This window comes from Colletotrichum spaethianum (genome assembly GCF_022836535.1).
Source record: "Colletotrichum spaethianum MAFF 239500 DNA, contig32, whole genome shotgun sequence".
In the NCBI taxonomy this organism is placed as follows: Eukaryota; Fungi; Ascomycota; class Sordariomycetes; order Glomerellales; family Glomerellaceae; genus Colletotrichum; species Colletotrichum spaethianum.
Window position 1 is genome coordinate 152,607 of NW_026054802.1, and position 14,857 is coordinate 167,463.

At 48.6% G+C, this 14,857-nt stretch overlaps 3 protein-coding genes across 3 annotated transcripts; 1 reads left to right on the forward strand and 2 right to left on the reverse strand.

Annotated features, from left to right (window-relative positions):
• Nucleotides 1–3,197: 3,197 nt before the first annotated feature.
• ColSpa_09976 (putative 26S proteasome regulatory subunit MTBMA_c13930) lies at nt 3,198–5,513 on the forward strand (the record flags this gene model as incomplete). The annotated part of the gene is made up of 3 exons (XM_049276188.1): nt 3,198–4,292; nt 4,344–4,554; nt 4,612–5,513. 3 exons carry the CDS (start codon nt 3,198–3,200, stop codon nt 5,511–5,513), a joined length of 2,208 nt encoding a protein of 735 aa, XP_049132145.1.
• A 1,001-nt stretch (nt 5,514–6,514) lies between these two features.
• ColSpa_09977 (putative enoyl reductase) lies at nt 6,515–7,832 on the reverse strand (the record flags this gene model as incomplete). The annotated part of the gene is made up of 4 exons (XM_049276189.1): nt 6,515–7,259; nt 7,323–7,468; nt 7,544–7,678; nt 7,752–7,832. The coding sequence occupies 4 exons, from the start codon at nt 7,830–7,832 to the stop codon at nt 6,515–6,517; spliced, it is 1,107 nt and encodes a 368-aa protein (XP_049132146.1).
• Nucleotides 7,833–9,694: 1,862 nt separating this feature from the next.
• On the reverse strand, nt 9,695–10,864 carry ColSpa_09978 (zinc-type alcohol dehydrogenase-like protein; the record flags this gene model as incomplete). Its single annotated transcript, XM_049276190.1, has 3 exons — nt 9,695–10,612; nt 10,661–10,674; nt 10,741–10,864. 3 exons carry the CDS (start codon nt 10,862–10,864, stop codon nt 9,695–9,697), a joined length of 1,056 nt encoding a protein of 351 aa, XP_049132147.1.
• Nucleotides 10,865–14,857: the final 3,993 nt, after the last annotated feature.

The window sequence follows — 14,857 nt, forward strand, 5'->3', positions numbered from 1 at the left end:
AGTCCACCCTGCCACCTTTTCGAACGAAGTGCCACTAAATGGCGTAGCAAGGAAGATAACGCCACGAGTAGCTTCCTGAATGGGGAGATATTTGTCATAAGCCATGTCAAGTGCCTTCATCAGGATGATACCTCCGAGACACGAGGCGATGAAGAGAATTCGTCGGCTTTTTGGTTGCTTAATCGTTGCCTGTGGTCGTCCAAGGATGCCCTCAAGCAAGAGTCGAGCAAGTTCGTCCATTGAGTTCTCCTCCACGTTCGAGTTGCGAAACAGGTCGGCGGGCCAGTCACAAGTGAAGATGCGAGCGCGGGAGACTTCTTGTGGAAGCATGGTCTTGTCAGCTAGCCAATTCACTGTAGGCGTGCCTGGCCTTTTATCTTCCCAGGTCTCCGGTGAGTTCGTGTCCAGACCATGAACAGCAATGATATCGATGTCAGTCTCCGTCTCGTCTTCACCGTCGCCAGATGCGTTAACGTGACAAAGCTGGACGCCCGGTTTTCGTTCCGAGTACTTCGCTTGCGGCGCCGTTGAATGAGAGTATGTGGTGCTGTGGAGCCAAAGATAGAGGGCAGCTCCTGTTCCAGCCAAGAGAAGGGCCCAGCCGACCGACGCCATTTGTTCCAGATAACAGGGAGAGACTGTATGTGTTTTGCTCGTCCCAGCGATGGTAGCGAAAGATGTTGTTGCAGGCAGCCCGCATTTCGTCGCGGGGTCAAGATACGCCGAGGGGTCACATGCACAGCAGGCTACGGAATGGGTCCTCCAATAATCAGCACAGTGCAGAGCTGTGCTGCTTCTTGCTGGTTGGACCATCAGTTCAAATTTCCATTGGATGAATGAGTATCATGCTTGCTGTCTGCTTGCTGTCTCACCGATGACTGCCAAGTCTGTTCTGTGGGCTTATCGATGCGTGCGTGGTGTGTCTGCTGCCTGCTCTGAGCCAGGCGACGAATAAAAACTCGACGAGCCCAGCTCTCTCTTGCGCACTCACCTGTGTCAATGTGGAGGTTGATCTGATCCACATGGTTGACAATCACGACTGGTTGTGGATGGTACGTCGGCCCAAAGCGCTGCGTCCGCACCACAATCAGCGCCTGCTCAACCGTGAGATCTTAACCATGGAAAAGCTTGATCAAAACCTCACTTGGACGACTGGACGCGACTGGACGCGACTTTATTGCAACCCCACCGCGCATCCGTCCCAGGCCGTACTTGTTGGCAATTGGTTGGCTTGCACATCACGCATCGCCAAACCGCCGGAATACAAGCTTGGCCGTCATCACATAATGACAAGCAATCTTTGATTAGACGCAGGTGTCATTGGGAAGCACAGAACAGCAACGATATCTAAAATCAATTAGTCTGGCCTACTGGCACAGCTCCAAAATTTGGGTTCATCCAATGTGCAGGTTACCGCCTGTTTCCTCGATATCTGCCTCAGCTATGTACACGCTGTACAGCTATTCCCTCCGAGGTTCAACAGTTTCTAGAGACCTTTCTCGCATGCCACTCAAATGATATATTGTGTTCATACCGCTTCTGCAAAGGGCTGGGCCCAGGGTATCAATCTAGGCTCACCCTCTGCTCACCTTTGCTCACTCTCGGCTCAGGATAAAGCAGCCACAGATCAGTCCCCACACTCGATGCAAGGTCTCCAAGTGACAAACCTGCAAGCGGCCTGCCTCTATGTAAAAACATGTTCTGACGCAGTTGTGAGACATCATGTTCATGTATTTGTGGAAACGAGCTTTCAGTTTCTTGTGCTTCGTTGGCTCCTGGCTCACAGCAACAAAGCGATAGCCGCAGTTGCCAGGTGGCATATGACACCCTTCAAAAATACAAACACGAGTTCTACAATGGTATAGAACTTCGACAGCAGAAACTCCTAAATTTTTTCCAAACATCTTTGATTCGACGTAGCGGTATCGAAACGACAGTATGACAGAGACAGGGTATAGTCTCGCTTCTCGTTGATTGGGGGATTAACAGCATGTTCCCAAAGGAGCCAGCTAATCTTTTCGATCTGGAACGGGAATCCAATGTGACCATGAGTAAATAGAATGAGCTTACAACTAGTTCTGTCTTTTCTTCTGTTACGAGGCTGCTGCGAGTTTAGACTGAAGCCGCGGGTGACATGGCTTCCACAATGCATGGTGATGGAATAGTTCTTTACGGTGCCAGCTAATACAACCAGACACCGGAGATGTAAGTGCGTACTGGTGTGATCGACTGACCCGTTAGTGGCAGGTTTTGAGAGAATATCCCAGAAGAAACAATAGAACCGGAATCGGGGCAAGGGCTTTCGAGGTTTGCGCAACGGCCGCCGCAACGGTGTAGCCGCCGACCCCTGCAACGCCACATTGCCATTCAGTGCTGGTCGTTCAACACGACCAACAGTTGCGAACCCGGCATCATCAATTCACCAATAAGGGACAGTCTTGGCCGGAATGGCGGACGAAATCCATCCCGATATGCAATCCAGCGTTCGCTTATCCTCAGTTTCCTGCAGCCATCGAGGCCTTAGGCGCCCTTGCACCAGCAACTTTTTCTTGTCCCCGCACAGGCTCAGCCTGATTCTACAAACTACACCTTACCACCTCTTTTACATCATTAACATTCCGTTTATTCTAGCTGCTGTATCGGAGCGGTGCTTTCGCGCTTCAAACCCCCTTTCGATCACAAGCATATCATTCGGAATACCTTGGGGTGGCCACAGGTACAACCGACCTATCCCTTGGCTTGATAACAGACGGGTTACACAGCTAATCAACCTACCTTAGATCAAGCCGCTGGAGAAGTTACGGAAAAGAGAATACTGGATCTCTGATTTTAACGAGGCACCTGAAACCAGGGAATACGGCCGATATCCAGAATACAGTTGACAGTAAAGACGACTGAGTGTCGTCTTTATTGTCAAGTGCAACAATATAGTGGCAACTGAGGATGTCGAGAGGTTGAGAGCAGCATCAGGAGAGCGCGGAAATCTCCGTAAACCAGCATCTTAGCACGAGGGCCACGATAAAGGTAATACTTACGGAGACGAATACGGAGAGCTGCAAACAAGCGAAAGACCAAAGGACCTATCAAATCAAAACCGCTTGACCATTTTCTCCGCACTTTAATGCGCTGCAACCAAACTTTTGCTAGCTTGCACGAGGAAGACACCTGAACTGCAGCAATTCGACAACCAAGTCAAGATGGGTCTCAGTCCCAGGGAACTCCTGGAGTATCAGAACCAGAGGGCTCTTATCCAGTCACAAAATGCAAGGAGATTGTGGTTGGCGAGACAGAATCCGGACGACCTAGAGGGCACCCATGCCAGTGCGGAATCATCTGGAAGCCTTCACATTGCCAGTAAGAATGACTTCATGACAGAGACCCTTGAGTCTACGAGATGGCATGTTTTCCACAGAATCGAAGGCGAGGAAGCAACCTATCTTCTGGGACCTTCATGGACCACCCACAAATCTGGCAGCATCCGCCTCAGAGGAAACTTACTAGTCGCCGATGAAGCCGAGTATCTTCGCCAAAGGCCCTGCTTGGATTTTGTCATATGCAAATACTACGATCATGCAAGCCAGTTGCAAGCGGCGCAACGGGCCGAAACCGAAAATATCGCGTTGCCTCCTCCTATTCCAGTCACCGAAACCATCCAGCTGCTTTCCGAGCAAATGATCACCGCAGTGGAGGCATTCCTCAACACTCAGCCTAGTTTCAGAGAACGCTTCCCACAGTGGATATCCAAGGAACCCATCAAGTCTCCGTTCCTGTTCTGGTACTGTTATCGGTCCGCGGACTGCTTTGATGGGCTGTCCGAGCCCCACAGGAAGCAACTGCGCCTGCTTACGGGGTGGATTGACAAGAACTACAACGAGTTCTACACCGAAGCTGAGGGCCTTTTCACAAGTGGCTTCGTCTCGTGTCAAACAATGCCTTTGTTCTTTCTTCCTGGAGAGGTTGTGGTATCGAAGCTTGGTACCGCAATACAAGGCCATATTGCTGAAATGCCCATCAGCGAAGAAGATTTAACCAGCAGAAACGTTTCTAAATGGTGTCTCAGAGCATGGTCTTATGCCTTCGATGGTCGTTTCTACCGCCAGAGCTCGAACCTGTACCTGGATATTGATTTCAGCAACCATAAAAACGTCAATATGACAGAGCTGGCGGTCGTACCTCTACGCTTTTCAAGCAACGAGATTCGTACAAAGCTCATTCGCCGTGGAAAGATGGCGTGGGAATGTCGCCACAGGGCCTTCTTTTCGCTTTACGGAGAAGGAAATGATATTTTGAAGGTGAAACGCACATGTTTCCTTTCAGGCTGATGCACTTCTGACGTCAAACAGCAAGGAGAAAGGTATATGATTGATTTTGGCACCTACGAGCAACAAAACTCCGACTCTCCCAAGTACAAGGAGGTGTACCGGCTGTCTCATGCTCGTGACCGAAAAGAATTGGATGAATCGGTCATGGAATGTGATGCTGCTCCGCAAGCTCCGGAAATCTTGGTTTTCCCCCGTACTCTTATGGGATACAGTCTGCAAAAGAATAAGTGGCGTGAGTGATTCAGCCACAGCCCTGATAGTGACAGCATTATACTGACGTTCCACTTAGAAAACGTTGAGCTGGATATGGTGCAAAGCATGTCTTGGAACAGGCAGGCATTCGACCGATTAGTGATAGACGAGGAAAAAAAAGAGCTTATTCGTGCTCTCGTTACCGACAGCATTGAACCCAAGGAGAGCACGGATATCATTCAAGGTAGTGGTAACAGGCTCACTATCCTGCTGCATGGTAGCCCAGGAACCGGCAAAACCCATACAGCCGAAAGCGTCGCGGAGAAGGTAAAGAAACCGCTGCTCCATGTTAAATGCTGCGAAATTGGCTATGATCCCCAGGAGATGCAGCGGTACCTCGAGGCGATCTTTTATCTAGGAAAGCTTTGGCGCTGCGTGGTTTTGCTCGACGAGGCCGATGTTTTCCTCGAGCAACGAACTCTTGCTGACCCGGGACGGAATGTTTTGGTTTCTGTTTTCTTGCGTGCACTCGAAAACTACGAGGGCATACTGATTATGACCACGAACCGAGTAGACGCCTTCGACGAAACCTTCACGTCACGCATCCAGCTGCCCATTCATTACGAGCCCCTCAGCAAGTCGCAACGCCGCAGGATCTGGGCCAACTTTTTCAACCAATTGGACCTTCCAGAGCGGAATGACGACGAAGCCCAGTCGACTACTAAGCAAAACAAACGAAAATTCGAAGGAGCGAGAGGCATCGATATCGACAATCTTGAACGCCACCTTGCCGAACTAGCCGAGGAGGAGATGAACGGCCATCAGATCCGCAATGCCATTACGATGGCCAGACAACTGGCCCGATTCAAAGAAGAGAGGATGTCGTATAAACACTTGGAGCATGTTATCAGGATTTCCACAAGGTTCAACAAACATCGTGGAAAGGCTCGGGATGACTGCGCGAGTGAGCGAATGTCGTGGGAAGATGGGCGTCGGTAGGCTGCGGTTGTACATTTACCTCTTCTAAGAATTGAAATGCATCTGTTTTCTTTCCACAATACAATTGAAGCAATTCAAACGGATAGATGGATTGCGAATGAGGAAGGGATTGTGTTTCTGATTCCTGCTCTTGAGAAAGATGTATTACCTGACTTGATGTCAATACCTCAAGTAGACGGCTTTGGTGAACCTCTTCCCCAGCAGCCAGCTGCTAGGTAAACCACGTATAACGACCAAAAAAACCGCTAGGTATCTGGCGCAAGCGGTACAGCTTTTGCCCAGAGAAACACTGGAACGAAATATATGGACTGAGATGCCATCTATTTGAGTACAAATAACTCCCGACTAGTGGTTCGTCGCACTAAGATTGCGAACATAGTATGCTGCTCAAACTATTAAGAATTGGAAGCAGATGAATGCTCTCAAGCCTCCTCGTGGCAACTAGGGACAAAGTCAGGAACTGGTAATCGTGGCGGTGAGAACTTGCCTGGCCTCAGAAACTAAGGGCGATGGAACAGCACTCCCGGAGCCGATCAAAACAGATGATGGGGACACAAACCAAACTGGCAAACTTGTCAGAAAGTGATATTTTGTTCAGCCAGAGAATATTGGGACACGAGCATCTTAAATTTTCATGTTCAGCGTTGACAACGGTATGAGAATACCAAGTTGAAGTTGGAAGGGTCGTTGCATTTCCGGAGGATCCGCTTGTCATAACTGGCAAAAAGACGCTAGAAAGGATTACCAAGCCGTTAGTCCGGTTCTGAGCCAGCGTACACCCGAGGCGGCTGGCTTTACCGGGAGTCAGACCATGGTAGGGTAAGCCATCAACAACAAACGTAGAATGTGTGGAAAATTGATCCTGTTCATGAAGTCATTTACTTGGCTAGGTGGTCTTTGTATATATGCGTCTTCCGACCAAAGAAGTACTCCTTTTACGTCGTGCGCTATGCTAGACATGCAATATTTACGGAGGAAGAAGAAAAAGGATCAAGATGCGCTTATGCAGGGCATCCACTGGCGGGGAAGTTACAGCTGCCTCCCTTGCCGCCTCCGGTGATCCTGGTGTCCTCAAAGGTGATATCAGAGCAGCTGCCTTCACCGCAAAGAATGTAGTAGTTGTAGGCATCGCTAGTGGCAGTACCAGTTACATCGACGAAATGAATGCCAGAGATCTTGACACCGTTGGTGGGAACACCAGTCGGGCCTCCGTTAAGGTAGTCCTGCTGGATGTCAATGCCGTACGTATCGATGTCGGTAAGGGTAATGTTCTTGTAGGTGACGTTGTTGACCTCGCCAGTGGTACCAGAGTTGGACTTGATGCGGCAGCCATTGGAGCTCTTGACGATCTGGGAATTGGAGAAAGTGACGCCGTCGACGGTGTTGTTGCTCTTGCCGCCGATGGAACCAATGCTCAGGCCGTGACCTCCGTAGCAGTAGAGGTTGTTAACTACGACGTTGGATCCGCTGGTGACGGCGACACAGTCGTCCTGGTTATGAACCTTGATGTTTTCCAGCAGGACGTTATCGCTGGAAGAAATATCGAAGCCATCACTGTTGTGCGCGGCGGCCTTGCTACCGCTTCTGGCATTGGGCTCGTCACCAGCAGAGTTGTCCAGCACGAGGCCACTGACAGTGAGGCCCTGGTTGCCGGTCATGGAAAAGCAATGGACGGGCCAGCTCTTGATGTTCAGGTTGGTAATTTTCGCGTTGATGGTCTTCTTGACAACGAAAAAGTGGTCAGGCCTTGTTTGGAGGTCAATTACGATCACATCAAGTATTTTGATTGGTTGGGAAGGGCCTGCTTACTTGGCGCCGCCGCCGTTAGATCCCAAGCCATCCCAGTACGCAGCGCCATTGCCCTCAATCACATGCCCAGGGGCGCCGGTGACAGTAATGTCAGTTCCGGAGATGATGATGGGGTTGAAGTCATTATCGGCGGTAGTGGCAAAGGTCTGCGCAACGAGTCAGTACAGTCTCAAAATTCATTCTAGGTCTTGGGGACGCGCAGTCGTTCCGTCAAATGTAACGGTGGCTCCCTTCTGGAGCTTTTGGAGATCGATGGAGCCGTTCGGAGGCGCAGCAATGTTAGAGAGTGTGATGTCGGTACAGGTCTTGACTGCGTTGGCGATTTGGGCGTATTGGGTGACTGTGCAACCACCAGTCTAGAGCACAATGTGGGTTAGTTCAAAAGCCATTCTCGAGAGATCCAATGGGGCCATTGAGGGACCGTCTTACGGCGTTGGAGGCGGTAGGAGCCGCCGCTACCAGAACGGCGGGCAGCAGAGCCGCAGCAGCAGGGGCAAAAAACTTGGCCATCTTGGCGTGGGGAAGAGAAGCAGAAAAAAGAGTGACGTTGGTGAATCAAATGGAGCAGTAAGCGGTATTGAGAATCGGAAACTGACTGGGGAACAAACGCCAAGTCGGGTGCCAAGGGAAAGTATTATATATCTTTCAGATCCAACACGCGGTAATGTAACATGCGGAGAGTTTGGCTTCAATGATTGGAGGACCTTTGGAGACCCTCCTCCGTCCGAACGGGTGAACAAGACTCTTTGGGAGCAGTTGGCATGGCCTAGCAATCGTGAGTGAGTGGATATTGCCCACATTACGCAAGATCGATCCGGAATTGACAGGCGGTTATTATTATTTTTATTTTTTATTTCCCTTAATCGTCCAACATTGTATGGGAAGGTTTTGGTGGCGCTGCTGCATGAGTTGAAATTTAGCTCTTCAAAGAGAAATATCGTGTGGGGTTAAGGCTGATGGCCTTCCAACGACACCGTTTCATGTCAAGCAAGAGTAAGTTTTCGGTCCCTGACTGGTGTTGCACTCGAAGCTGATTTGCGGAGGAATTGACAGCTTCTGCCCATCGCAACACACCCCTGCTTCTGTTCGTCTCCACCGACTCATCTCTTTGGCTCAGGGGCGCATCTGCGCTAGCCAAACTGACGAATCTGGAGATGCAGGGTCTCTCCTTTACACGCACGCATTTCCATAAATCCATAATCAACATGACACTCGCTATGATCCGAGAGTGCCGAACTTTCTTCATCGAACGCCTTTTGGATATTGTCTCGACATTGTAATCATGGCATCCAACAAATCCATGTCTGGTATGACACAAGCCATCGTCCAAAGAAGTTTGCGCTGAACTGTGAGAGTTCGATACACATGGTGCTTGAAAGGGTTCGGGTCGTTCGACGTCCGGCATCTTTCGCCACTGATTGGTTAGAAAGAGCATTGGCTTCGCACCCGGACACGCGCATCACCTCAGCTTCGTCCGGACATGGTTTCTTCGTTTGGACTATGCTCCATCCGTTTCGTTTCCTCGGGAAGTTAAAAGATCTGGTTTTCTGGCTGGTGTACAAGCCGCGAAAGCCAGTCCCATCTCTTCGTAGCTAAGCTAAGCATTATTAATAACGTGCAGCCTCGATCATTGTATGGCGCTTTTGTTAAGGGACCTAGAATTTAGGGTTGGTCTGGACTTCAGATTGTCGCTGCTACTGGAAATTAAGTCGTGATGTTGACAGATCTAACGTCACACTGCAGGTATAGGAGCTTGAAAATTGTGAAGCAGGATCGCTTCAGATTGATGCAAGCGATCAAGATCAAGGCGGCCAAAATTGAGTTTAAAGTTTTAAGTCATGAGCACGGGATCCGCATGAACTTTCCTCTTATTGAAAACAGTGTAATAAGACAGTCTCCGGTTGCTTGACAACTGCTATATAACAGACTTTATACCTTGCGGGGAATCTCTGTTCGAGAAGCTCAGACTAGCAATCAGAAGCTTAGACCAAGTTCCATCTCTAGTAGTGAACCCCGAGCTCCGTTGGTCAGAGTATGATGTAAGTTAACCATGACTCGACAGACGCTCAAATATCGGAGCTGGAAATATTGCATATAACTAATCACCAAAGAGCATTCAGTAAACAATATGGGTATCTCTTCGGTTTTAGGGACAATTGAGTAGTCTTGAGAAGTGAAGGGTGTATGAGCTCAGGACAACCACAATCTGCTAGATGCGGCCAACAAAGTCTACAAGCCGCTATGCCGTCTTAGGTTTGAAATGCCTCTACAGGTCCCAATGCATTTGAGCACATTATCAGTCTATCGGGTCTACGGCTCATTCAACGCAAGCTGCCGAAAAGTCGACTTCATTCGGAGCTGCCGACGGCTTGTCAATCAATTACAATCCCAACCTTGCCCTGATGTTTTGCCGACTCTAAATACTCATATGCATCCTTAAGCTGCTCCAACTTGAAAACTTTGGGGTCAATGACGGGACGTAGCTTGCCCGGATTGGCCTCAATGGCTCTGCACATATCCTCCATCTGCATCCGGCTACCAGCCCAAACCCCCCGAACTGTGACAAGGCTAAGCCAAGAATCCAAGAACGTTGGCATCTCCTGTCCCTTTGCCTCGCCACCAGCAAAGCCAGTGGTGACGATGGTGCCATCAAGTCTCACGCTGGCGAGGCTCTGGCTTAAAGTCGCTGGACCTGCAACTTCAACAACAAGATCAACACCAATCCCTCCAGTCAATTTCTTTGCTTGCAGTCCCCAGTCGGTTGTCTCGCGGTAGTTTATGATATAGTCGACAGCCAGCTCCTCGAGAATCTTAGCCTTCTTGTCAGAGCTTGTGGTCGCGATGACCCTCGCCCCGACTGCCTTGGCAAACTGAATGGCAAAGATGCTCACTCCACCGGTACCCTGAGTAAGAACCCACTGGCCTGCCGAGACTTGCTTTCCGGGCAATCCGAATAAGGCGTTCCACGCAGTCACCCCGGCACAACTTAATGAAGCGCCTTCGATGAATGTCAATGTTTCGGGCATTGCTACAAGTCCTTGCTCGCTGAAGACGCCAGTAGTGCGGAAAGTACCATCGATGCTTGCGCCTAACCCACTTTTGGTAATTACGTCGGTCACAGGCCCGCCAAGGTATACCTGGCTGAGTACGGTAATGACCTTGTCGCCCGGCTTGAACCGAGTAACGTCCTTCCCAATGGCTAAGACCGTGCCGGCGCCGTCGGACCCCGGCACAACGTTGGACTTGACGTCCCAAGGATATTTGCCGTGTGGGATGATGATATCGCGGAACTGAATAGGGCTTTAGTCCAGTGGCATCCTTTGCGGTGAAACACTTACATTCAAGGTGGCCCCTTGCACTTGATTATTCGCACATCGTTAGCCTAGGGTCCTTTCGGCAGATAAATGGATGGACTGACACTTCACCAAAACCTGACTATCCCCTATTTCGGGCAATTCTCGTTCTGAGAACTCGAGGGATTGGAAGCCTTCTTGACCAACAACATTCCACTGCTTGATGGAACTAGGGATTGATGGAGCCATGGTGAAAGTCGAAACACCGTCTGAAGTGAGTATTCTTATCGCAAAAATGAATAGTTAGAGTCGAAATCACGTACAATGCAACTCTATCTATAGTATATATATACTCGACAAAGCTTCTCCGTACAATTTATCCGTGGCGGTGATGTCAAAGTCTGGCAGATAGCTATTGTATGGACAGCTGATCGCTTGATTCCTAAGCAACCTCACAGATAAGCCCCACGGCTTTGATGATTACGTTCGCAACAGGCAGGCATAACGTTATGCTAGCTCACACCTCTTCTTCATGGAAAAGCAATCAATGAACAACAACCATGAAAGTCTGCGATTGCAAATCACTGCTGCGAAATTCTAGAACTTGTCTGCCTTCCATGTGGTCCTTGTTGTCGCGCACAACGCACCGTGACTGCGCCGGAGATGGTATGCAGCGATACACCGTAGCGGCCTGTTCAAGACTATCCCCTCTAGGTGTACCTGCATCTTTCAATCTAGGTCTTGAGATTTGACACGAAGACCTTGTCGTTCTAAGACTTAGTCATCAACATCGCTGTCGCATTGTTCAAGTCTTTGATAGATTTCTTGATGATTCTTGTGGCCAGATGAATCGCTAGGCCAATGTTTCCTAAACTTCCAGGCAATAGAAAAATGACATCTTCAATAGTCTGCTGTACCTTGCCACCTGCCAGATATGCACTTGGAGAGCCCCTGAAAACAATGTGATCTATTGTTGTTTTGAAAAAAGTGCATTTACTAGCACTGTTCATTCGCTTCCATGTTATCGATACTTCAATGTTGCAACGAGGCTTTCTGGTCACCTACCATCGTCCTGTATGAAGTGCTTCATTGTTTCAGCAATTATCAACCTACCAAACACTCATATAAGGATAGAGGCAACATTTGCCCAACGCACCACGCATGACAAAATGCCTCCTCACTCTAGGGTTTCTCTGGACACCAAGTTGGTGTGAAACCCCAGAATCGATCTTGGCCTTTCAAGGGCGCGTGAATGGCTCCTCCGTGGAACGGGATTGCGTGGAATCAGCTCTCGTGTTTGCACCCACTTATTTCCCTGATGGCCATGTTACTCTGTCTGAGTGGCTAGAATTTGACGCAAGTCAGCTGCCTAGCCCCCCTCATATCGGCTTTTGAGACCTTAGGCGTACTTGCTCTGCGCTGCCAAGAACCTGGTAAGACAACCACAGCCTGATTAAAGTCCTGACTTGACGTCCCGGGTTTCTCGAGTCTTTTGCATGCTTGAACACTAGGATTCGTCAAATTCTTTTCATTAGTCGATCAGCTGCAGCCAGACGATCGCAATGGACTTTTCAGAGGCCGACTGCCGTCAGATTCCAGGTCCGCTTGAACTGTACGGAGACATGTCAGGGCTAGGCGTAAATTACTTCCCAGTCTCGCTAGTAAAAAATAAACAATTAATCTCTATCGACTCTCTCGGGTTGTCATTGGGTTCGTTACCAGTGCATGCTTGACCATCCTGATTCTCGTTGCTTACTACATCTTTGCCTTTGATCCGCACGCGGACCCTTTCTGGAACACAAGTAAACAGAACAGTTCAACAACCCTTTACACTCCAAATCCGCTTGATGCGCTGTTAGCTAAATACACGAGATATTTGCGGATACGCGAAAACCTCAAGGGAAACTCAGGTGAAAACATATTCCATAAGGTTGGCCCCTGACTGGAATTTTTTCTAACTCACTATTGCTATTTCTAACGTACTCGAAGTGTATACTCTCTCTTGCAGACGCACAGTTGATCACTGGTATATCCATGTTCGTCAATGGGTACTGATCGCTAAGGCACGGTCCGGGCTTGAGTGTCTATCATTGGAAAATTGTTATATCTCTAGCTTGGGTTTCAAGAGTAACCTATCTATCGGCTCTTACACTTTTACGAAGTCACCTTGCGAAACACCCAGCAGGACGCCTATGGCGCCTTACGCTAATGTTTATCCTTCTTGTTCTTCTTTTTGTGGCCTTCATACCGACTGGTCACTCCGCGTTCCTTGGCGACCAGATTAAATTCGCCCGACTCATTGATCTGGGGCAGGGGATGTACCCTGAGAACTGCGATGACTTTCAGCTTAACGGACCTCGATGTTACCCATTGCTTTTGGGGGACACCATTGATGTAGCTTTATCAGAAAACGGCACAATTGGCCCTAAGAACTGGAATACTTCAGGCATGCCGGTCTTTCAGCTTAACATTTCCGACGATATGACAAACTAAACGAAACGAGGTATTTGTGGCTCCAGAACAGATATGTCGGTCATAGCGAAGTGGGCGTTCTTTATAAATCGCTTGCTGCGTGCTTTTTCAAGATGTCTATGAGGACGTCATCCAACGCATTCGTATCAATGATCTTATCTCTTTTTCTTTTAGTATATAGCTATTTCGTTCGAGTTGCAAAGGTTTTCAAAGGCCTTAATTAAATAATATCACAACGCCTTCATTACACTGGATCGAGGGTATAAAGCTTTGATTAGAAGTGGGAACAATGGCTTAGCTATAAAAAACCTGGAGGATTATTGCTCCTTGGAATGGTGCTTCTATCTTTTCAGGCATCCATTTACTGCAAGTTAAGAGTGTTTTTGCACCTCTATACATCTGTATTCGCTGAGGTATGACTCGGTTGGCTGCTAATAGAGATGCAAAATGCTAATGCAGAACTTCTCTAGCTCTTTTCCGTCGTATTGTCCGCCATTTGGGAACCCTGAACATAAAATCGCTCAAGGAGCTTGGTGACTATGGTAGGCCGAAGGAAAATGATTGGACTTTTGGGCAGGTCATCTCTCTTGCTCTTTTATTATCTCCGTTACTTCCTATAACTATTTGAGTTATTCTTTAAGTCTCTATTTGTGGGTAAGCGCTGGCCCAAGTGTACCTCAGATATCGTCATTCACTGTTCTAACCCTTTGTCTTGTGACACAGGCCCCAATCAAAGGGACAGTGCGTCGAAAACTAGCCCTCTCATCTATCAGTCCCGTAAGCCAACCCCGTTAATTACATTTCCCAAGCAGTTTTAGTAATAATATAACAGTGGCCACTCATGGCCCTGGCATACCAGTGCCAGAAGCTGAAAGAACAACAGAAAACGTCAGTCATGAAGATGACATCAGTCTTGCGGGCAGCATAGAGCTTCAGCCCTTGTCTTTAGACCACCAGACTCCAACGCTCAGCGCCACCTCAAGTATGAGTAAGTCACAACATTTCAATATTGAGAAATTAGAAGGGAGAAGAAGACATCAGACTGAAAGATGATTTACACAATATAGCACAAACTGAGCCATTGATCTCAAATTCTACAAGGATGTCTTGCGACTCAACCAGCTCAGTGAAGCTTGCGATGATTCGACAAGCCTCGAAAGTGGAATTGCACGTCGTCTTGTAGAAAGCTCTACTTCTTACACCCAAACTTGTACAACATCCATTCTCTTTATCATGTGCGGTCCGTTCATCATAGTCATCATTCAAATCCTCACAGCAACTTGACTATCTCTCTTAGAGCTTACCTTCTTCGGCGAACCTTCACCGACTAACCATCTGGTGGCCTCCGCCAAAACATTGGCTTTCTTGCCATGCTTCATCCAGCTGCACATATACCATCAATCTGGCAACTCAGAAAACTCGGCCGGCTAGTCATACGTGAAGGTCCAAGGGTCTGAGACCCCTGCGGATTGCATGTGGTTTTCTTCTAGCCTGTTCACACTTTGCCCACCTGTCATCTTGTATTTCCAGGTTTCCACTGACTTCGTGTGAATGCAATTTATGACAATGGCATCAATGTCTCTGTCCGTCTTGCCGCTATCGTCCCGTCATCACCGGCAGATGTGTTGGCGTGATACAGCTAGACGCCAAGTTCTCGTCCTAAATATTTCGCCCATGGAGCGTCCCGTACACAGTCCATCTTTAATAATAAAGGCACTCTGAGCTTGGTTTCCAGCATTACTTCTAGCATAGTCTCTTTTCTACTTCATC